At 44.2% G+C, this 25,042-nt stretch overlaps 2 protein-coding genes and 1 long non-coding RNA gene across 4 annotated transcripts; 2 read left to right on the forward strand and 1 right to left on the reverse strand.

Annotated features, from left to right (window-relative positions):
• Positions 1-7,459: 7,459 nt before the first annotated feature.
• On the forward strand, positions 7,460-8,246 carry LOC125539683. The gene is made up of 2 exons (XM_048703194.1): positions 7,460-7,759; positions 7,895-8,246. Exons 1-2 carry the CDS (start codon positions 7,604-7,606, stop codon positions 8,195-8,197), a joined length of 459 nt encoding a protein of 152 aa, XP_048559151.1. The 5' UTR covers positions 7,460-7,603; the 3' UTR covers positions 8,198-8,246.
• A 2,712-nt stretch (positions 8,247-10,958) lies between these two features.
• Positions 10,959-20,592, forward strand: LOC125530913. 2 transcript variants are annotated; one of them, XR_007293015.1, is made up of 3 exons: positions 10,959-11,448; positions 12,183-12,331; positions 19,964-20,592. It is a non-coding gene; the product is annotated as an uncharacterized LOC125530913 (long non-coding RNA). The 2 variants fall into 2 exon arrangements; XR_007293014.1 differs by lacking the exon at positions 19,964-20,592 and having other exon boundaries at positions 12,183-12,668.
• Positions 13,125-16,553, reverse strand: LOC125530901 (proline-rich extensin-like protein EPR1). The gene has a single exon (XM_048695321.1). The coding sequence runs from the start codon at positions 16,482-16,484 to the stop codon at positions 13,365-13,367; it is 3,120 nt and encodes a 1,039-aa protein (XP_048551278.1). The 5' UTR covers positions 16,485-16,553; the 3' UTR covers positions 13,125-13,364.
• Positions 20,593-25,042: the final 4,450 nt, after the last annotated feature.

Genomic DNA, 25,042 nt, shown 5'->3' on the forward strand with positions numbered 1-25,042 from the left:
GCGCCCCCCCACCAAGGCCCAAGGCGCAAGGAAGAGGGGAAGGGGGCAAACCCTAGGGAAGATGGGCCCTAAGGCCCACCCTGGTGCGCCTCCCCCTCTCCCCTTCCCTTGGCCGCCCCTAGATGGGATCTAGGGGGCTGCCGCCACCCCTAGGGAGGGAACCCTAGGTGGGGGCGCAGCCCCTCCCCTTCCCCTATATATAGTTGAGGTTTGGGCTGCCCAATACACACGAATTCCTCTCCCTGTTGGTGCAGCCCTACCCCTCTCCCTCCCCGTCTCTTGCGGTGCTTGGCGAAGCCCTGCTGGAGTACCACGCTCCTCCACCACCACCACGCCGTTGTGCTGCTGTTGGATAGAGTCTTCCTCAACCTCTCCCTCTCTCCTTGCTGGATCAAGGCATGGGAGACGTCACCGGGCTGTACGTGTGTTGAACGCGGAGGTGCCGTCCGTTCGGCACTAGGATCTCCGGTGATTTGGATCACGACGAGTACGACTCCTTCAACCCCGTTCTCTTGAACGCTTCCGCTTAGCGATCTACAAGGGTATGTAGATGCACTCTCCTTCCCCTCGTTGCTGGTTTCTCCATAGATAGATCTTGGTGACACGTAGGAAAATTTTGAATTTCTGCTACGTTCCCCAACAGGGGACCCTAATGGGGCCCTGTTCCCCACTGGGGCATGGGTGTGGGGAAATTTCAGGGGCGCGCGAGGGAGTTTACGGTGGAGCTGAAAAAGGACTGATCAACCAGGGTAGGTAGAGGAGATAATGGAGGATTCCTCGCCTCCTGTAACTGTACTAGTCAATGTGTACGTGCAATGCACGTTAATTTGGAAGTATATATTAAGTGAATGTGGATATTAAGTAGAAAATTATTTGCGTGTTATTATGTGATTAATACTATATTTGACATGAAATTAACTGCACGCTAAACGTGTTGAGCGCTCGATATTAAAGCAATCTAGATTGTTGGATTGACATGATTTGACGGCCAAGATTAATTGGACCTGTTCATTTGTTTTTTTATATTGGTATACATATAGATATAGATATAGATGACACAGAAACAGTCACTGTGTGCTAATTTTTGTGCGAAAAACTAAGATGCCTAACATAACATAATGGGAAGGAGGGAGTACCTCTGTTTAGTTGTACTACAAATGGGCCGACCAAGTTGGATTGCCCAAGTGCGAAACCACGACTTCTTCACACACATGTGCGTCCTATAGGGGGGATCCTCAGACGACATGTAGTTCCTACGCAAGTGCAAGGATCTTGTAGGGAGCAACTAATTAACGAGCGCTCCTTCGGAGCCTCGCAACGATTAGCGTCACTTGGCGCGCTCTTAGTCATTCGCCATGTGTCGCGTTCTGAATGCTTTCTTCGGATTTTAATTTTTTTATTTTTCTGCATGCGTTTTCGGCTTTTTAAACAGTTTTTTCGGGGGTTTTTCGACGTTTTGGTTTTTCCCTGGTCTTTGTTAGCATTTTGATCAAAAAAAATTCGAATTCTTTTTTCGCGAAAAAACGCGTTTTCTTTTTTTTTCCTTTCGTGGAAGTCACGGTTTTTCTTTCGTGAGAGGCACGGTTGTGCTTTAGCGAGAGTCACGGCCGTACCTCTCGGAAACGAAAAAAACGCGTTTCTTTTTCTTTCGCGAGAGTCACGGCCGTGCCACTCGGAAAGGGAAAAGCAAAACGAGTTTTCTGTTTTTTTTTCATTCGCGAGAGTCACGGTTTTGCTTTCGCGAGAGTCACGGTTTTGCTTTCGTGAGAGGCACGGTTGTGCTTTCGCGAGAGTTACGGCCGTGCCTCTCGGAAATGGAAAAAAATGTGTTTTCTGTTTTTTTTCCTTACACGAGAGTCACGGTTTTGCTTCCACGAGAGGCACGGTTGTGATTTTGCGAGAGGCACGGACGTGCCTCTTTCGGAAAGGAAAAAAAAACGTGCTCTCGGTTCGGTTTTTTCGCCCGATTTTTTTCGTCTGATTTTTTTTGTGAAAAAAAAAGTTCGTTAAACCTATCAACATGGGATCTAGTTTTGAAGATCTCGACGCAAGAAATCCAATAATGAAAACGATTCGAGATTTGGACGCATGGTTTAAGAGATAAAACGTTTTGAATAAACGGATCTATGAAGAATGGGAAAACTCCCAGATTGCGACAAGTGGCGCGCTACATGTGCGCCACTTGTCGTGACCTGGGAAAGTGGAATGTTCTTTGCAATGGGTATTCCTTAATTACTGATTTCGGACCTTGTACATATACAAGATCAGGCCTAGCGGGCCAAGAAATGAAGGGGCCTCTGGAAATAATGGGCCATACCCAAGTAGTGCGGAGGCAGGAGAGCATCTTTTGTCTCGCTTTTGTGCGAGATGAAAGAAAGCGGTAGCCTCTGGCGCTTCCTTAATGGGCTGGCCCAGCATGGGAGGAGCGTCGACTTATTTTTTACTTTTATTTATATTTTTGAAATGGTATATATTAAGAAACATTCATCACGTTTTTAAAAAAATGTTCATGATGTGTTGAAAAAACTGTTTGTGCAACTTTTCAAATGTCGATAACATTCAAAAAGATGTTCCTCACATATAAAAAAATTATACAATGTAAAGGAAAGTTCATGTAATTTAAGAATCAACTATTCAAAAGATATGACATTTTTAAAATGTTTATATAATGTAATAATGTAGTTTAACATAAATTTTATCATCCAAAAAAATTGGGGTGTATTTGAAAAAATCTTAACACATATTAGAGTTTTTCCAAAACATTTTTTGAAAAACCATTCATCATGTATTTAAAAAATATTCAACATGCAAAAAATGTTCCAAATGTATATGAAAAATGTAGAGCATGTATTGTAAAAAGTAAAGAAGTATTACAAAAATTAAAAAGGATGATAAAACAAGAGAACCGACAAAGAAATACATAGGACCAAAATGAAAAGAAAAGGTGATCAAAACGACACAAAGAACACAAAGAACAAAAGAAAAGAAAACACGAAAGCTTCAGAAAACTTGTCTCAACTAGTCAAGAAGCCTCCTAAAACCACCTCCACGAACCCATTAAACCCATTAAGTGTCGCGTGAAGGGAGGCCAACCAGCTATGCCACGTGGCGCAACCTAGTTGGCCGTGGTGAAATCTTTTTTGGATATTATTTATAGATTAAGGTGAGAGGGATTTTTTTTAAATGTTTTTTCCTTTTTTACATGGAGGTGATGACCCTCATATATATATATTTTTAAATGGAGGGCTACACAAAATGGCGTTCGCTGATGGGTTGCATTGATTTTTTTGATGCCCCAACCACTAGTATAGGGGAATATGTGAGATATAGCTCCCGTGCAGGAAGAGTGTAGTAGGAGCGAGTGGAGAGATGTTTCGCGAGGTCCTAATCGCGTCGCCTACAGCAGGCAGCGCCGCTTGGAACAGCAACACGCCAGCAGTGGAGGTGGCATCCGCTGGAGACTCACATGCGCCACTGCTATGATCCTCAGCCGGTGACACCCATCTCTGATTCCAAAGAACAGGGGAATCATTTTAAGAAGGGCTTATGAAATTGCAGGTGGAATATGAGATTGTGCTTGAAAGTCGAAACTTCAATTTTTTATAGACTCTGTTCCAAGTTGGCATAATCTTAGTGTATTTTGATGAATATACACATGTCATCCTCAACCATGGTTGTTCAAAATTTTCATCTCCAAGCTTCATAGATCAGGTCATCTCGTCCAGGTTTTAGATTGAACAATACAATTTTGCATCATTGTCGCAACGAAATCTCAAGGCCCCTATTTGACACACACACACACACACACACACACACACACACACGCATGCACGCACGCACGCACACACACAAACATGCCCGCATGCACGCACGCGCACACACACACACACATACACAAGCATGCCCGCACGCGCACACACACACAAACACACACAAAGCACGCCCGCACGCGCGCTCGCGCACACACACACAAATCCGGAACTCCAATTTTTATAGCCTTCGTTTCGAATTGGCATATTCTTAGTGTATTCTGATAAATACACAGGTGACAAATGTTTTGGATTTTTTTCTCTAAATGCACGCGCTTGAAAGGCTTTTAAAACAAATGGATCATTGCATATCAATAGCCAAAAGCAATTAATGGTACACTATCTACACTGTTGGCCTTTTATGTTTATATGGTTCATTTGGTAAAGCACCGCTCACTCTATCCAGATTTGTAAGACGGACACGGGATTTTTGGTGTGTAGTTTGATTAGTGAAATGTCTATTATATACCACTAAAAATGTATCATATGATTTTTCATCGAGTTAAAATTTGTGAATATATAATTTTTTTGACATGGTATCAAACACATTTTTAGTCAAACTAAAACCTAAAAATCCATGTCCGTCTTGTAAACCGGAAGAGAGAAGTGCATACTTTAACCCCCAACTTCAATACTATCTGCATTATTACAACTCCTAACTCTTAAAACCGGCCAGGATTGAACCCTCCCCTCCCTACGTTAGCAAAAAAAATTCTAGAAAAAAAATGTAAAATCCAGGAAAAAAAGTTTTGCAGAATGAAAGAAAACTATAAAATCAAAAAATAAATTTCAGAATTCTGGAAAATCGGAAAAAAATGAGGTTGTTTTCTAAAAATTCTGAAGGAAAAAGTTCAAAATTCTGTAAAAATTGCAAAATCGGAAAAAAGTTTCGGGGCTATTTTCTGAAAATTATGGAAAAAAGTAAACTGTATACAAACTTTTTCCTTGGTTTTTTTATTTTACTGATTTGCTTTTTGGAAATTTTGATTTTTTTGCTGACTGGACATGTTGGTGAATGGGTCAAAATTGGTCAATGGGGAGTGGATGGTTGAATCCTAGCCGGTTTTAAGAGTTCGGGGTTGTAATGCAAACGATATTAGAGTTGGGGGTTGTAAATCTCTACTCCTAAAAGGGGAGTTGGTAGGCTGATACGCACAGTTTATTTTCGTCTCCATGATGCCAATTCAATTCAATTACGTAAACATTAGGTAATTAAGAATTCATAAGTCACATTATATGTGAGACAACCTTCTTAAAAGACAGATGGAAGGACATTAATTAGAGAGGAAATCAATTCCATGTTTATATTAGTTAGGACATTAGTTTCATGTTAATTATATGGTTGCATTTTTACGTTATATATGATAGAATATTAATTGCATGCTAAACATTTTGAGCGTTCATGGAGCAACCTAGGTCGTTGGGATGATATTGTTAGGAGATTAATTGGATTTGTCTTTTTTTTGTTTTTTGTATTGATATTGTTCGATGGCGAATGGTGCGAGCGGTCGAGTCAGGAGCGCCATGTGATGGGGGCGGGCATGGCGGGCCGACAACGCATGTTTGTTGGCGGCGACACGAGCATGGGGATACGATGCAGATAGAGGTTTCTTTTATGGTGTTATGAAAATTCCGGCCGATGTGATGATTTTATTTTCTAATTAAGGTGCAATGATTCCTATCAAGGTGTTGTGGAGATGATTAAAATTAATTACTCCCTCCATCCCATATGTAAATGTCTTACATTATGGGATAGATGAAGTAGTAAATATGTGAATTTGATGTGATACAATATGAGGGTAATTCGGTCCATTGATGGATGATGAATATATGGTTGAGATACAATATTTCTACCTTAACTCGTTTGTTTAATAGTAATGGAAATGGAGATAGACATCATTATGTTTACTATTGAATCACAATCACAATTTTTCCTTTAATAATAACGAAGCAGAGATGTGCATTTTTTTTCCAAAACGATAAATGCCACACGTGTGGCATGAAGTAACACCGTCCTGGCGTTTTTACAACTAAAATTGTCATTAAAAAAATCCCGAAAAACTAAAACTTGTCATGCTTCACAACTAAAGTTGCCATCAAAAAACGTCAGGCGAAAATGTTTCCCGCCACACGTGTGACCCTTACCAAGGTCCTTCTTTTTTGTTAGTCTATAACAAACCAAATAATCATGAGTGGACATGCGGCCACGCGGGGTCGGTATCCACACCGCATGTTGCCGCGTGATTCGTACAAACTGAATACCCACAGGCAGTATAATGATTTCCGTCTCACCATATAGCATTCAGTATAGCGTGTATTTGCATCTGACACATGCAGCATGTCAGTTGCATCTGACACATGCAATTAACCACTCACCCATTACAACGGCTATCTGCAGCATGCTCCTCTCCTTTCTCCTCTTTAAATCACTCTGGCCTTCTTCTTCTTCCCCTGCCCAATTTTGTTCCACTCTATTCTCTCTCTCTCTCTCACACACACACACGCGCGCGCGCGCAAGCACACGCACACACGCGCACACACGCACACACGCACACACACACTTGCATTTTTACGTTATATATGATAGAATATTAATTGCATGCTAAACATTTTGAGCGTTCATGAAGCAACCTAGGTCGTTGGGATGATATTGTTCGGAGATTAATTGGATTTGTCTTTTTTTAGTTTTTTGTATTGATATTGTTCGATGGCGAATGGTGCGAGCGGTCGAGTCAGGAGCGCCATGTGATGGGGGCGGGCATGGCGGGCCGACAACGCATGTTTGTTGGCGGCGACACGAGCATGGGGATACGATGCAGATAGAGGTTTCTTTTATGGTGTTATGAAAATTCCGGCCAATGTGATGATTTTATTTTCTAATTAAGGTGCAATGATTCCTATCAAGGTGTTGTGGAGATGATTAAAATTAATTACTCCCTCCATCCCATATGTAAATGTCTTACATTATGGGATAGATGAAGTAGTAAATATGTGAATTTGATATGATACAATATGAGAGTAATTCGGTCCATTGATGGATGATGAATATATGGTTGAGATACAATATTTCTACCTTAACTCGTTTGTTTAATAGTAATGGAAATGGAGATAGACATCATTATGTTTACTATTGAATCGCAATCACAATTTTTCCTTTAATAATAACGGAGCAGAGATGTGCATTTTTTTTTCCAAAACGATAAGTGTCACACGTGTGGCATGAAGTAACACCATCCTGGCGTTTTTATAACTAAAATTGTCATTAAAAAAACCCCGAAAAACTAAAACTTGTCATGCTTCACAACTAAAGTTGCCATCAAAAAACGTCAGGCGAAAATGTTTCCCGCCACACATGTGACCCTTACCAAGGTCCTTCTTTTTTGTTAGTATATAATAAACCGAATAATCATGAGTGGACATGCGACCACGCGGGGTCGGTATCCACACCGCATGTTGCCGCATGATTCGTGCAAACTGAATACCCACAGGCAGTATAATGATTTCCGTCTCACCATATAGCATTCAGTATAGCGTGTATTTGCATCTGACACATGCAATTAACCACTCACCCATTACAACGGCTATCTGCAGCATGCTCCTCTCCTTTCTCCTCTTTAGATCACTCTGGCCTTCTTCTTCTTCCCCTGCCCAATTTTCTTCCACTCTATTTTCTCTCTCTCTCTCTCTCTCTCACACACACACACACACGCGCGCACACGCACACGCACACACGCACACACGCACACACGCGCACACGCACACTTTCTAGCATCGAATCGACCCCTTCCGCAACCATGTGTTCATCCATGTCCCAGGCTAGCTCTCCACCACCTTCATCCGTCATGTCCAATAGTTTGCACGTCTCCCTCTCATCACTCTTGCTGCTCTGGTTCATTTCGGGCACTGCCCTCAACCCGGGGAGGAACTTCTACAAGTGTGATTGCCATGTTGTGAGTTCATATTCGATCTTTCAATCCATTTCGTGCACTGACGAGGCTGAAAAAATGGGGTGCAGGTTCTGGAAGTGGGAACTACATAAGTTCTTCTCATATTGCAGTCAACTGTCTACCTTGTTTACCTTTCAGATTCTCGAAGATAATCAAGCTTTGCTGAAGAAGATAACCATGTTGTGCCTTGCTGATCTGCTCACCAACTGTCTACTTCTTTTACCTTTCAATTTCGACCTTTTCTGGATCCAAGCCAGCAATGCATCAGTCAGTAATGTTTTTTTTTCCACCAAGGTCGTTGATGTAGTAATAGCTAGTAATTTAAGTTTGGACCAAGCTACTCAATGCATATCAATGTGCGATCCAGTATTGGCTGGCTGTTTTAACTATTACTCACACTGTAAATCCCTGCCAGCAATCAAGGCACCCACGAATGATTAATGGCTTTCATTTATCAAGCGTATATTAGGAGCAGGTCGTGAACCGTTAATTACACCAGAAGCTTGCACTCTGGCATAATCACACCAACTTTATCCACCCAGCATTGTTCACTTGAAAAGTGTGGTATTTTAATTTCGGCACATGTTTTGAACTCCTGATTAACAACTGAAAATCCTTATATGTATCAGTTTCTAACCGAAAAAATCAGTTGGCTTCATTCTTCATCGTTAACTCTAATCATGAAAGATACAACTTGAATTTTAAAACGCCGGTCCCAAAATGGCTCTCCATCGAGACACACTGCAAAACATCAGGGACGTCATTCATACCGCCATTTACGTGTGCACCACAGCCATTGGCAGTCCATAAATCACAAATGGACAAGCCTTTAATGAGACTCAGCTCCTCTGTGCCCATCAATTTTCCCAGCTCTCGTGTAGTCTGCAGCCCATCATGACACCCAGCTCGCACGCTTGTACCGAAATAAACAAAAAATGACGGAATCAAGGATTTTTTTTATTGACCAACCTGTTGAGCACCGTTTGTGCAGAAGCCATGTCCCAGCCCTCCGTTGTTTTAGCTCTGTTACGTTTCCTCCTTCTGTTTTACTACAGGGCTGGGACTAGAGAGGGTGGTGCTAAATGATCACTGCCCCACGTCAACAGGAATGAAGGCATCTCCAGAACTGTGACGCGCAGTGCTGGCAGACTTGCATGTATTCCTATGAATCATAAATGCGGTACAGCCTGCTCATGTGATGTATATCACGATGTATTCGAAGGACAAACTATTAACGCGACGTGTATTGCCAATGGGGCTATATTAACTAGGAATCACGATGCGCGCACGGACGTCTGGGATAACGGCATCGCGTGGCCGCATGTCCCAAAAATCCGCGTCCATAACAAACGGACGCGAATTTTTGGGACATGGTACCACGTGAGGATGTTATCCTGGTCGACGATTGATGCTAGCGATTCGCATTTAATATAGTGATTAAGTGGATACTGCGACAATACATAGGGATAAGCTAGCAAATACACAACGGTAATACATTTAACGTGGGCCAACTACTGGTGTGTTTATGATCAGGACGCAGGGATGCAGGTTACCATTCAATGCAATTAACGTTCGTGACCTGGCCCGTAGTAAATGAGGCCTGCTCCTAGTTAAATACAAATTACTCACCCAGACTGCACTATGGACCTTTTACTCAACCTAGCACATGGGACCAAGTGTGCTGCTTAAGTGTATGGGTGAGTTTCTGGTTTGTTTCTGCCACAGATCTGGACCTTTTACTCCGCGGGCTACATCATCTGGTTTGTTTCTGCCACAGATCAAAGCCTGGTTGGCATCTTTACAAGTTTGAACTCTGGTAGTTCATCATCCACCTTTTCTCCATCCATCTATATCGTTCTCTGGCCGACTAAAGATTTGTTTTGCAGCATGGAGAATGCAGGTTCTGGCTGTGGGAATGAACAGGGAGTAGACCATTCTCGTGGCTTATGAACTTTTTCATCCTGTGCATCGTGGCCATCGTCCTGTTGTTTGTCCACAGCAACTGAAGCATAACCCTACTGCAAAAAGATGGTCGTCGTCATTATTTAGCACTGAACCCATTAGACCATCTGATATCTAGTACCAGTATTTATTTCCTGCACCATCTAGTAGGCTTTGCGTCTCCATGTACCGCGTATTCATTTCCGTCGAGCAGCTAACCATGCAAGTCTAATTTAAATCATCAATGAAAACGCACCAAATCAGCAGGGAGTAGACCCACATAATACGTGCCCCATTCAAGCCGCCGATATAAATATCTGACGCACGGCCTTTAATTTAGTCATTTAATTGGCAGCCAAGGCAGCGTAAATGCCTCTGACAGCCATTAAGCTACCTAGGAGGGATTAATGGGCAATTGGACATACAGATGATGTCAAACCACCGCTCATGGTAAGGTCAAACAAAAGAAACAGATATGAGATGTGATCGTGTAGTGCCATATGCCCATACCTAAGAATCAACCACACGTGATCGATTTGAGACTGACAAGATAACCTCTGCATTTATGTGCACGCCGAAGCCAATTTTCTGGTGTTCTTCTACTTTCCAGGGATCCAGCTTGAAGACGGGCTACATTACTGACATACAGAGAGAGAGAGAGAGAGAGAGAGAGAGGAGAGAGAGAGAGAGAGAGAGAGCAGGGTGACGATGCTTATGGGCGGGTGCGTCACGATGTGTAAATATCACCCAGCTTACAGGCACGGGGCATAGCTAATGGACATGGCAGCATGCAGTGAGCACCCCGCTCCTGAACTCTCCACCAAAACAGTCGACATGCTAAGGTACGAACAGGATGAGTAGACGTCAGCGTGTTCGGTAATACCTATAAATAAACAAAAGATGCATGATCAAATACAATGTCAAGATGCTAACCCGTTTCCGTTGAAGCCATTTTCTCTTATTCTGCTGCTTTTCCACAAGCTACAGCTTGAAGACGAGCTACAATGCATAGCACGAGCGAGGCGGTGTTATTGGACGACAGCCCCACACCCAGAGCAGTTATTGACCGACTCAACCTGTGTGCTCAGTCGCTATCGGACAAGCGAGTATTCATACAATGATAAATGACACCTGGCCCACTACTCCGAGGTATACCACGACGTATTCTTGTTGAACAGCAAATAACGCGTCAGGTATTGCGCAACGCCCTATAATAAGTAGTAATCATGATGTGCATCCAAACGGCCGAGATAACGGCATCGTGTGCCACCATGTCCCAAAAATTCACGTCCTTCCGCAAAAGAAAAACAAAGTTTGATTTTTGAAGGTATGTATATGTATCTGTATCCGAAGACTCTGGCAGTTGGAGTAGTTAGAGGAAATAAACGATTCCCTGCTAGTAGAATTCAGACTTCGCGCACTCGCCGATGTCTCTCGCCTCTCCTCCCTCCGTCACTCCTCCGCCTGCTCATCTTCCACCTCACCGCCCTCACGCAGCTTGGAGCGCCACGCCGCCCGCGCCGCCGCCACGGAGCGCGCGAGCTGCGGGTCCGGGACGCTCACCACGGAGGACGCGCACCACATGTTCGGCGAATTGCCGCGGCATGACACCTCGCTGTGCTCTCGCCTGCCCGCCGAGGCAAAGGGATGAGGAGGTCGGCGCACGTTCCTGCTGTACCGGAAGGGGATTCTTCTCGATCGGCTGCCATGCACGGCCTCGCCGCCGCCGCCACGCCATGGCCAAGTCTCAGGTCATTACTCATTACTCGTGACCCTGTACCGGCAGGAGATTATTCTCGGTTGCCAAGACCTCGTTTTATGGCAAGTGAACACGCATGAAGTTTTAGACCATTTTATCCTCGACATCCGTTTCATGTCGTTCTAGGCTATTGCCCCTATATTTACTTAGCCAATTCTTCACCATGCCTTTGTAAACGCACTCTCTGCCAAGGTTTTGGTTACCGAATGCGGCAATTTTACCGAAGGGGACTGGTAAATGTGGTTACCACGGTTACCGAGAAATATCGAGAAATACCGAGAATATTTCGAGCGAATTTTGTAGCTGAATTTTGAATTCAAATAAGTGAATGAACGAATATTCGAACCAGAGACCTTTCAAAACAGGAACTAGGTTGCTACTAAACACGCCAGGACCAACTCTCGTGGCATTAATTAGATCCTACGTACTTTATAGTAAATCGAGTGTTTAAATTCAAAAATTTCAAAAAGATGGTATTTTTTGCTCGGTATGGCGATTTACCGAGGGGCACGGAAATACGCGGTAACCATGGGAAATCTTGAAATTTCGACCGGTAACCAAAACAGTGCTCTCTGCACAACACAACAATACAGTCATTTAATTGTTATTTTGTTCTTTCTCACATTATAGCTTTCTATTGATTAAGTCTCACAGGCTGTTACTCCCATTGATTCATTCAGCATTGTTACTCCTTAAGGCTTACTATATTATTGATCGTGGTTGCAGCACTCCACCTATATATATGTCTCTGAGGATAAAGGCACTTCTTGGCAAGAGATCATCTAGAATATCCACTCTGCCAAAACCTTCGCCGGATCTCACTCAACAGGAATCTGAGCCAACCATTCATGGCTGAAACCATGCATCTTTCGGAGGTAATGCGTTACATCTTCTGCAAGCAAGACATGTACATTTTGTTGAGATCATCATTGATCCAGTGATTGCTTTGTTATGTGATGTTGGATAGTCGCCATCACAGGCCGGCTCACTTCTTGTGCACCTCACTTGATCTTCCTGGAATTGTCTCTCATGTCTATGTGAAGTATTTTATACTGGTCCCTCGCCCTATATATGGCTACAAGGCAAAATAGAAATTGTTCTCTACAACGGTATTGATAATCCATGGTATATTATAAACATATGTTCCTGCCAATGGAACCTCTTGGCACTCTTAATTTTGTGCATAAACCTGGTCCTGCTTGCTTCATGCTATTCGGTTATAACCTATCAATAATTATTTCTGTCTTGCTGTAGTTGAATTCTTGTTCTGTTATTTAGTGCACTTGCGCTTGTGGTTCTTCAGTGGATCATGTCAATGCAACCTCTTTGCACACTTGCATCTGCGTGGTTGCTGTGTAAACTACATCTGGCAGTTGACTCCAACTTATTTTTTGTGGTCTCTGTTGGCTGGCATTGTGCTAGCTTTTACCTCTGTGCCAGGGGAAGCTTCCTTTTTGGTGGTTGTAAGGATTTGCTTGTTGTATGCTACGTGTTGTTAATATTTGAGCTTGTTCAATTTTCTTTAAGCTTTTAAATTGGGGACGAAGGGCAAGGATCTGGACGTCCAGGTGAACGGTGAACAGTGAACAATTAACTACAGATAAGCAAACAACTTTAATAAGAATTACAAGGCAACCATCAAAATAACAGTACAGTGAAGCGCGCTTATGCTTTGAGTTATATGATTATATCTCCAGCCATATTTTGTAAATTTAAGGCAATTTTAATGAGAACAAAACATAAATTTATCACTGAAATCAGAACATATAGTTGGATATCAAGCCCCTCAAAGCTACAAAGATCAACTAATCCATGCAGGCGCACGTTGACCACAAAATGTCTATATATCTTCTCCCTAGAAATGCCATGCATGGTCGATAGCTGGATAATCTTGTTTCCACCATGTGCTTAGTATCCTACAAATTTGAGCCAATATACTTTCCATTCTTCATCTGGTGACCCAGGCACACCCCATAGGAGCACATGATACTTGCCGACCTTCTTATATCCATCTGCTACTTTTATCACAAGAAAGTAGTTGTTGCCCTTTCCAGCGGGTTGCATGCTCACATATAGCACATCAACAAGGGAGTTGTCCTTCTTGTTTACCAACTTGAACACCACAAAGCGCCCGATTTGCCAGTATAGGGCGTCATGAAAGTTCTGAACTTGCACCCATCCATTGCCAGTAGGGGCACCAGGTGGCGGTGCTGTTGCTGAGGGACTAAGTGGTGCTGGTGCCGATGCCGGTGGTGGGGCATTACCTTGATAGGTCGGAGGTGTGGCAGGGGGACTAAATTGTGGTGGCGGTGGTGGTTGGTTAACTTGGTACGTCGGAGGTGTTGCCGGTGGACTAGACATAGGCAATGGTGAAGTAGATGGAGGAGGTACGCTAGTAGTTGGTGCTATCGCTGGTGGACTCAATGGTGGTGGTGGAGGACTAGCTAAAGCTGTCGGTGGCGGACTATATGATGGTGGAGGTGGAGGGGATTGGTCATCAGCTTGGTATGCTGGAGGTGTAGCAGGGGGACTAGACAAAGGTGGTGTGGCAATGGATGGAACAGGTGGTGTACTCGATGATGGTGGTGGAGGACTTGATAGAGCTACTGGTGGACTAGATGGTGGTGGTGATGGACTTTGCTCATCGGTTGAGTCCGTTGGAGGTGTTGCCGGTGGGCTAGACATAGGCGATGGGTAACTAGATGGAGGGGATGCACTAGTGGTTGGGGCTATTGCTGGTGGACTCAATGGTGGTGGAGGAGGACTAGCTAAAGCTGATGGTGGCGGACTGTATGATGGTGGATGTGGAGGGGACTGGTCATCACCTTGGTACGTTGGAGGTGTAGCAAGAGGACTAGACAAAGGTGGTGTGGCAATGGATGGAGCCGGTGGTGTACTCGATGATGGTGGTGGAGGACTTGATAGAGCTACTGGTGGACTAGATGGTGGTGGTGATGGAGTTTGCTCATCAGTTGAGTCCGTTGGAGGTGTTGCTGGTGGACTAGACATAGGCGATGGGTAAGTAGATGGAGGAGGTGCGCTAGTGGTTGGGGCTATTGCTGGTGGAGTCAATGGTGGTGGAGGAGGACTAGCTAAAGCTGACGGTGGCGGACTGTATGATGGTGGAGGTGGAGGGGACTGGTCATCAGCTTGGTACGTTGGAGGTGTAGCAGCGGGACTAGACAAAGGTGGTGTGGCAATGGATGGAGCCGGTGATGTACTCGATGATGGTGGTGGAGGAGTTGATAGAGCTACTGGTGGACTAGATGGTGGTCGTGATGGACTTTGCTTATCAGTCGAGTCTGGTGGAGGTGTTGCTGGTGGACTAGACATAGGCGATGGGTAAGTAGATGGAGGAGGTGTGCTAGTGGTTGGTGCTATTGCTGGTGGACTCAACGGTGGTGGTGGACTAGCTAAAGTTGTCGGTGGTGGGCTGTATGATGTTGGAGATGGAGGGGACTGGTCATCAACTTGGTACGTTGGAGGTGTAGCAGGGGGGCTAGACAAAGGTGGTGTGGCAATGGATGGAGACGGTGGTGTACTCAATGATGGTGGTGGAGGACTTGATAGAGCTACTGGTGGACTAGATGATGGTGGTGGTGGAGTTTGCTCATCAGTTGGAGGTGTTGCTGGTGGACTAGACATAGGCGATGGGGGAGTAGATGGAGGAGGTGCGCTAGTGGTTGGTGCTATTGCTGGTGGACTCAGTGGTGATGGTGGTGGAGGACTAGCTAAAGCTGATGGCGGAGGACTATATGATGGTGGAGGTGGAGGGGACTGGTCATTAGCTTGGTACGTTGGAGGTGTAGCAGGGGGACTAGCCAAAGGTGGTGTGGTGATGGATGGAGCCGGTGGTGTACTCGATGACGGTGGTGGAGGACTTGATAGAGTTGCTGGTGGACTGGATGCTGGTGGTGATGTAGGAGGTTCCTCATCAGTTGAGTCTGTTGGAGGTGTAGCAGGTGGGCTAGAGGGAGGTGGTTGAGTAGTTGGAGCTATTGGTGGGGGGCTAAATGACGACGATGGTGGAGGAGGCTGATCATTAGTCGGGTTCATAGGAGGTGCCACAGTTGGGCTTGATGGAGGTGGTGAGGGAATGGCAGGGGAATTTAATGTAGGTGGTGGCGATTCATCATTAGGTTCGTAGGATGGAGGCGTAACAGGGGGATTAGATGGAGGTGTTGGTGGGGTGGCTGGAGCTAGTGGTGGGGGGCTAGACAACGGAGATGGTGGAGGAGGTTGATCATTAGTCGGGTTCATTGGAGGTAAGGTTGGTGGGCTTGATGGAGGTGGTGAGAGAATGGACGGAGGATTCAATGGAGGTGGTGGCGGTTGATCGTTAGGTTCGTAGGATGGAGGCGTAACAGGGGGACTAGATGAAGGTGTTGGTGGGGTCGCTGGAGCTAGTGGTGGGGGGCTAGATGACGTCGTTGGTGGAGGAGGCTGATCATTAGTCGGGTTCATTGGAGGTGCCGCAGGCGCACTAGATGGAGGTGGTGGGGGAATGGGCGGAGGATTCAATGGAGGCGGTGGCGATTGATCATTAGGTTCGTAGGTTGGAGGTGTAACAGGGGGACTAGATGAAGGTGTTGGTGGGGGGCTTGAAGATGACGGCAGGGGAGGAGATTGATTGCTAGGTTGGTAGGGTGGAGGTGCAGTAGGAGGACTAGTTTCTGATGGAGGTGGAGGTGATGGAGTCATGGGTGGTGAATAGGACGGGGATGGCGGTGGTGATGGCGAACCATTACCTTGGTTTGGGGAAGGCCCAGGCGATGACGGTGTTGTCTCTTCATCATCGCACTCCTTTTCTGGTGGTCCTCGACCATCATTGTCATGGTTTTTTGGACCATGTCCGGGCTTAGGGCATTTGGGTTTTTTCACCGGCCCTACACCATTTGATTTATGATCATCACCGGCATGGGAATCCTTCCCATTTCCAACCGAAGAGCCCTTGTCATCGGCTTGGGATACATGGGCAGCTAGGACAAGAATCAGGAGGGAAAGTACTACAATGGGCAGTGATCTCATTGTAGGATGAAAACGCTAAGCGTAAACACCTACCAGAGAGCTGTTTTTGTTTGGCTTATGGGTTTGTCCAGAATGGGCAGCAATGCCAGCCATTTATAGTGGTGTTAACCTCGGTAATGGCTATGTTTCGCTAGATCTGACTTTGTAGAAGCTTCTGACACTGTCACGCACTGCACCGGCCTGCATTTGTTAATTCTTAGGTCAGCTCCTCGCAACCAGCCCGCATTTGTTTCATGTCAGATAAAAGAGGGAGAAAGAATCATCAAGCAGTATAACTCACTGGGTTTCTCTGATAATTTTATTTCGTTGACATTGTATAGGCTCCATGGTTCTCCGTGCACAGCATCTTAGCCTAGATTGCAGGGCCATGCATGGAACTAATTAATGCCTCACTGGTGGTAATGGGTTGGCCATGAGAGGCAGAGCTTGGGAGGCGTGGGCAGATTCCAAATGGAGCAGGCAAAAATTGTCAGGTGCCCTAGTTGAGCTGATTAGCAGCATAGCACAGCACCGCTGCACACGATCTAGTTGACTTCAGAGATACTCCAGTTGGCTAGCAGTGTCAGATCTGTAGCAGCAGTGCGGCGCACACATCAAATGGACGGGAGAGCTACCAAGCTGTGAGCTTTCATGGGCAGCACTGGAACCCAGGAAGCCCGGCCGATCAAAAGTCGCATCTCTCCATGTGAAGCTCCCTGCTTCTCATATCTCTAGGCAGACTTTGGATCCAGTTGATCTGACGTTGTCGATTACTAGATTCACAGGTGGTACGTGTGACCATGCACGCAATGTTGCATATGGGTGGTAGTATCGACGCCACAGCTTAGTAAGAACTCATGACCTGAAAATTATGTGAGATGGGCACATATATTATACCAGGAGGCAACAAGAATCTCAACTTATTTAAAAAATTGGAAACTGCTCCTGCAGACCTGCACCAGATCAGCTCGGCTGCTGTACATGTCAGCATCCCAAGCAAGACAGATCTCATTGATTCTCATTCCTATGCTGATCCTCTTTTCTTCTCGTCGGTGCAAAAGCTAGACCTACATCAACAGTTACATTGTTGCCCAATGCTAATTTGACAGAGTGGAAACTTAATCGTTCAAGATGCCTTTGGGTAGAAAGTAGATGAACATGGCAAACTGAAAGTGTAAGAAATATTCACTTTCTTTTCTAGAATACGTTGTGAGGAGACGCATCACATTGCATAGGAGTGCCGAGAGGCATTCAACGCCTTTGCTAACATAACACCAATACAAAGAGAGGCCCGCTGTCTAGAATCGCTAGCTCTAGCGAAATCAAGGGGTTTTCGCAAGCTGCGTGTCTCAGGTTGCATACAAGAATAAGTTTAATTTGTTCCTTCACCAGTCTGATATCCTAGATATGTCTTGATTTACATATACCCGGTGGTGTTAGGAGCATATATTTAATTACCAGGCATCCTGCATTTAGTCCTTGAGATGTTCTGAAGTGGCACAGGACGGAACATAAGCGCACAAGTATACTATGCAACCATGTTTGGTACAAAAAAATGCTCAATAAATTCAACTTATTTGTGCTTGATTTGTTCTGCTTGTTTTTTTGCCACCAGCGTGGCTGATTGAGAAGGGTTTTTTTTTATGTAAATGTGCATACCAAGCAATGTACTGCAAATAACTGTAAAATCGACCTAAATCCACTATGTGTTGCGGATGCCATTTTCAGGAATACTAGTTCCCATTTAACTACGATCTAGCTGACCTCCTGACCTCTAGTTCCGATTTCAGGAATACTAGTTCCCGTTTCAGGAATACTAGTTCACAATGTTCTGCTAGCCTCCTGACCTCTTGTTCCCTATGTTATTTCTAGCTGCTAAATGTCATGGTGCAGTTGTTCCATATGTTCTTTTTATTCCTCTTCGGTCAGGAAGGTCATGCGTTCTGGCATGCTCCTTGGTTATTTTCATTTCGGAGTGGCTAGTTTCTGCTCAGTCCTGTTTGTATTTTAGAATAGTCTGTTAAACATAAATGTAGATGTTCTGCTTTGTGCAACATCTGTTAGGTATGGTGTTAGATATTCTTCTTTAAATTACTGCAGATTTAATGTTCTTTTATTTTCCGATGTATTGCTTTAAAGAACATGGCCTTAAAGGGTGTGGGTTTAAAATTCTTCAAATACGAATACTTCAGTGAGTGCTCCAAAATTACCTTTTTTTGTACATCTACTTATCTTGTCGCCATCATTGGTCATTTCTAATATATTTTATTGATATTCAGAGAATACTTAGTTTATGTACTACATGCTGGACGAAAATAATTTTCATATATGAACATATCATGGCTAATTGGTAATTTTGCTTCATGTTGGATGCTTTTTTGACCTTCTGGGAGATATGATATGAGAAAGTGTTTCAAGCTTTCAACCTCTGTCCATTAAGTTTATATATAGACTACTACTCTATGAAGATATGAGAGTGAATGCCATGCGATACAGCTTAACCTTGCTAACTGTACTCTGAACCGAGCCTGCCTTTTGTCTCTCGGGATGGTAAAATTTCACCGGTACATATATCACAAGTGAAACTGAACTTGGGAGTTCCTTCCATGTAACAAAATATTTGGTGAGACTTTAGCTAATCACTTCAATTTTTTTCTTAAAATTCTGTTATCATTCTTTGCGCATCATTGTCGGTGTGTTCTGCCTGGCGTGCAGTCACCAGTCCATGAGGGATTCTTCGTGATTTGGGCCTGCGGCGGTCATCCTTAGCCAGGAGAGGATCTCACGCCAAGTCTGCCTGGCAAAGGGGCACTCCAAAAGTTGTACTAAATCAGCGACGATTAATATGGATCAGAGGGAGTATTAAAAAGTTACATTTGGGATGACTAGGTCTTATATCTGATTCTCTCGAACAGTTATGCATGTTAAATATATCATCTGGGAGAATATTTTTCTGTTTTGTGTTCCTTGGTAGGAGCTTCTCACGGCTATATTATTTTTGTGCAACCAAATGTTGGAAGAAATGCTAGAAATGGGAGCATATCTGTTCATTAGGAATTGCCTAGATGTTAGTGAGTTGAATCTTGAAGCTGTATCCATTGGATTGCACTTTTTACCATAGTGAAAATGTGGAGCTACCTGGAAACGTGAGTTCTCTGTTGATATTGGCCAATATTTTCTATGCACATCGCTTTGTTTCGCTATGGCTTGTTTCTTTGAGCCTTTACACGCCTTCCCTAGTTATAGGTTCCAGTTGAAGTTTTGAAGTTCTCGATTTAAATCTCCAATTTGCATTAGGGTGCTAGCAGTCTATGCATGCACATGACGCCACTGCTAGCGCTTGAGTTTTAAATATACGACATATTGTTATGTTATGTATAGCAGTGAGATTACTTAACAGTTAACAGTGAGATACTTAAAAGTGCGTAATGGCCTGCCCACAGAACATGTACAATAATACTGTCCTTGTTCAGTCACTCGTTCTGATTGTCTGTCTGCAGAAAAAGAGAGGAGTTCCTTGTCGATCGATCAACTCATGTTGTTGTACCAGTGATTTTTTTGGAGCCACCTGTACGGATGCATAAACTTGTTCCATATTCGTCAGGTGAGGCCTTGACGACATTTTGCTGTCGTCGGTCGAGCCAAGCGAGCTGGAGGTCGAGGGAGGCGCTGTCACGCTGGACGACCAATGATAACAGCGGTCAGGAATCCAAGTGCTGAAGCGGCATCCTTCATGAGAGGCATTGTCTGCATATTTGTTCTTTAGCGACCCTAGCTGTGAGAAACTGAGAATGCGGGATCGGTACCTTTTTCAGAGAGATTCTGGGGAAGATTTTTACCAATCCTTGCTGCTGCTGATCCTGTTTTGATACCACCTCAGCTCATCGTGGCTTTTATCCTATCTCACTTGGTTGAAACAATTTTGTACTGTAATTACCAGCTGGAGGTTACAGAGTGTTGGTTGAAACGATATTTCTGCCTTCTATAAAGCTGTGGCATGCTCTTGGCGTGCTCTAATTTTTTATTTTTTAACAGCTGGAGGTTCATGCCATCCAGTCCGATGATCAAATGGTATGAGCACTCTGTATAAAAGGCACAATATAAAGTGTTAACAACATTGTTTATTTATAATCTGGTGTTTTTCTGTGATCTACTGTCTGGTTTAACCAATGGAGTCTAAGTGGCAAGTTGTGCTTTCATTGGTAACCAGCTGGTAACAAGCCGCCCCCTCTAAGATCTGGTTCTGCCATCTAGAAAGAAAGAAAAAAGACATGGTTCTGCCAACGCTGAAATTTTGTTGTTGATGCAGTTTCTGAATACTGCATCTTGGTAGAAAGGTTCACTTATTGAAGAGGTTCCCCTAAAAAAAACTTATTGATGAGGTCGCCGGTGCTCAAGGGTGTGTTTGGTTGCCAGCATAACACCCAACCAAGCCCTGGGGATGCAACCCGTTTGGTTACCAGCGCGTGTGGCCGAGCCTGCATAGCACGGTACTCATAGCAGCCCAAGCCTAGCTCTAGAGGAAGTGATCGAATAGATCGTGTCCAACGAGTCAGGCCCGATTGAGGGAAAGGACGGCATGTGGCTGCTGGCGGTTACACACGCGGGCACGAGTGGGAGACGTCATGTTGTTTCCCGAAGTCATGCCATAAATCCCCTGATCTCTATCTCACCGATCACTATCCCTCTCTCCACTATCACCCTCTCTCTCACTGGGGCGGCGGAGGGTATCAGCGGGTCGAAGATCTAGATGGCGAGCACCGACGGTGACCGCCAGCTTCATTACCCCTCCATCATCCCTTCGTTAATGGCGCTAAGCCCTTGTCTGCCTGATTTAGGGATCCATGTACCCACTGATTTGGGTTTAGGGTTAGATTTAGGGTTCACACAACCCGATTAGGGTGTTGATTAAGTGTTTCATACAACTTGATTAGGGTCTGGATATGAGATTCGATTTGGGTGTCCAAGTACGGTTAGATTTGGGTATCTCCATGGGGGTTAGATTAGGGTGTGGATATGGGGTTCGATTGGGGTGTCCAACTCCGATTAGATTTGTGTGTTGATATAGGGCTCGAATTGGTCTTGTCGGCATGAAAACTCTTGATCTTTCTATAGGGGCTTGTCGGCAATGATGATGGCCTTCCTGTCGTGGTAGATGAACATGTTTTCCATGTCGGTTTGAATGTTACTGCCAATCCTTGGCAACTTTTGTAAACACATGGACACCATCTAACGTAAGATCAAACTCAAGACGAACACCGGTTGCACCTAGAAGGTCAAGCTCACAGAGATCAACGGGAGGCTAGCCATGGATCAGGGGTGGGTCGGCTTTGCTGTTTCTCACCAGATCCCGATCGGCTACCTCATCACTTTAAAGGTGATGATCCTGCACACCTTCAAGGTGCCAACCGCACGACGAAGCACTTGCCTTCGCTGTTATTATGACTATTGATATGTCTCCGTCGTATCTACTTTTCCAAAAACTTTTGCCCTTCTTTTGGACTCTAACTTGCATGATTTGAATGGAACTAACCCGGACTGACGTTGTTTTCAGCAGAATTACCATGGTGTTATTTATGTGCAGAAACAAACGTTCTCGGAATGACCCGAAACTTCATGGAGCAACTTTTTGGGAAATATAAAAAATACCTGCAAAAGATGAAGGCCAGGGGGCCCACCACCTGTCCACGAGGGTGGGGGGCGCGCCCCCTACCTCGTGGGCCCCCTGGTGCCCCTCCTACTCCAACTCCAACTCTATATATTGTGTTTCGGGGAGAAAAAAAGCCAGAGAGAAGAATTCATCGCGTTTTACGATACGGAGCCGCCACCAAGCCCTAAAACCTCTCGAGAGGGCTGATCTGGAGTCCGTTCGGGGCTCCAGAGAGGGGAATTCGTCGCCATCGTCATCATCAACCATCCTCCATCACCAATTTCATGATGCTCTCCGCCGTGCGTGAGTAATTCCATCGTAGGCTTGGTGGACGGTGATGGGTTGGATGGGATCTATCATGTAATCGAGTTAGTTTTGTTAGGGTTTGATCCCTAGTATCCACTATGGTCTGAGATTAATGTTGCTATGACTTTGCTATGCTTAATGCTTGTCACTAGGGCCTGAGTGCCATGATTTCAGATCTGAACCTATTATGTTTTCATCAATATATGAGTGTTCTTGATCCTATCTTGCAAGTCTATAGTCACCTATTATGTGTTATGATCCGTTAACCCCGAAGTGACAATAATCGGGATACTTACCGGTGATGACCGTAGTTTGAGGAGTTCATGTATTCACTATGTGTTAATGCTTTGTTTCGGTACTCTATTAAAAGGAGGCCTTAATATCCCTTAGTTTCCGTAAGGACCCCGCTGCCACGGGAGGGTTGGAAAAAAGATGTCATGCAAGTTCTTTTCCATAAGCATGTATGACTATATTCGGAATAAATGCCTACATTGCATTGATGAACTGGAGCTAGTTCTGTGTCACCCTAGGTTATGACTGTTACAAGATGAACCGCATCCGGCATAATTCTCCATCACCGATCCATTGCCTACAAGCTTTCCATATATTGTTCTTCGCTTATTTACTTTTCCATTGATATTGCTATCATCACTACAAAATACCAAAAACATTACTTTTACTACTGTTACCTTTTGCTACCGTTATCACTACTATCATATTACTTTGCTACTAAATACTTTTCTGTAGATACTAAGTTTCCAGGTGTGGTTGAATTGACAACTCAGCTTCTAATACTTGAGAATATTCTTTGGCTCCCCTTGTGTCGAATCAATAAATTTGGGTTGAATACTTTACCCTCGAAAACTGTAGCGATCCCCTATACTTGTGGGTTATCAAGACTATTTTCTGGCGCCGTTGCCGGGGAGCATAGCTCTATTCTTTGAGTCACTTGGGATTTATATCTGCTTATCATTATGAAGAACTTGAGAGATCCAAAAACCAAGATTTATCCATCAACTATGAGGGGAGGTAAGGAACTGCCATCTAGCTCTACACTTGATTCATCTTCTGTTTTGAGTAAGCTTGCGACACCTAAAACTGCTTCTGCTATTCGTTCTGATATGTCGCATGTTATTGATGATGCTACTTCTGCTATACATGATACTTATGATGAAACTACTTCTATGCTTGATACTACTGTGCCACTTGGTGAATTTCTTGATGAACAACTTGCTAGGGCTAGAGAGATTGAAAATATTGAATCTGATAATACTGATGAAAGTGATGATGAAGAATCACTTGTTATTCCTGAGGGTTATATTTTTGATCAAGAAGATTCTTTAGCTATTTTAGCTTGCAAAGATAGATACGAACTTAAGAGGTTATTAGCTAAATGGAACAAGCAATCTCTAAATGCTAGAATGAAACCTGACCCTGCTTTTGCTACTTCACCTATCTGTGTTACCGATAAGGATTATGAATTCTCTGTTGATCCTAATATAATTACTTTGGTTGAATTTGATCCTTTTCATGGCTATGAATCTGAAACTGTTGTGGCACATCTTACTAAATTGAATGATATAGCTGATACGTCTCCAACGTATCTATAATTTTTGATTGCTCCATGCTATATTATCTACTGTTTTGGACTATATTGGGCTTTATTTTCCACTTTTATATTATTTTTGGGACTAACCTATTAACCGGAGGCCCAGCCCAGAATTGTTGTTTTTTACCTATTTCAGTGTTTCAGATAAACGAAATATCAAACAGAGTCCAAATGGAATAAAATCTTCGGGAACGTGATTTTCTCACCGAACGTGATCCAGGAGACTTGGACCTTGCTCCAAGGAACAAAAGAGGCGGTCACAAGGGTGGGCCCCCCTAGGGCGCGCCCCCTGCCTCGTGGGCCCCTCGTTGCTCCTCCGGCGTACTTCTTCCTCCTATATATACACACGTACCCCCAAACGATCAGAACAGGAGCCAAAAACCTAATTCCACCGCCGCAACTTTCTGTATCCACGAGATCCCATCTTGGGGCCTGTTCCGGAGCTCCGCCGGAAGAGGGCCGTCATCACGGAGGGCTTCTACATCATCCTAGCCCCTCCGATGAAGTGTGAGTAGTTTACCTCAGACCTTCGGGTCCATAGTTAGTAGCTAGATGGCTTCTTCTCTCTCTTTGAATATCAATACAAAGTTCTCCCCCTCTCTTGTGGAGATCTATTTGATGTAATCTTCTTTTTGCGGTGTGTTTGTTGAGACCGATGAATTGTGGGTTTATGATCAAGTCTATCTATGAATAATATTTGAATCTTCTCTGAATTCTTTTATGAAAGATTGGTTATCTTTGCAAGTCTCTTCGAATTATCCGTTTGGTTTGGCCAACTAGATTGGTAGTTCTTGCCATGGGAGAAGTGCTTAGCTTTGGGTTCGATCTTGCGGTGTCCTTACCTAGTGACAGAAGGGGCAGCAAGGCACGTATTGTATCGTTGCCATCGAGGATAACAAGATGGGGTTTATTTCATATTGCATGAATTTATCTCTCTACATCATGTCATCTTGCTTAAGGCGTTACTCTGTTTTTAACTTAATACTCTAGATGCATGCTGGATAGCGGTCGATG

The sequence above is a fragment of the Triticum urartu genome, chromosome 1 (assembly GCF_003073215.2).
Source record: "Triticum urartu cultivar G1812 chromosome 1, Tu2.1, whole genome shotgun sequence".
Lineage (NCBI taxonomy): Eukaryota > Viridiplantae > Streptophyta > Magnoliopsida > Poales > Poaceae > Triticum > Triticum urartu.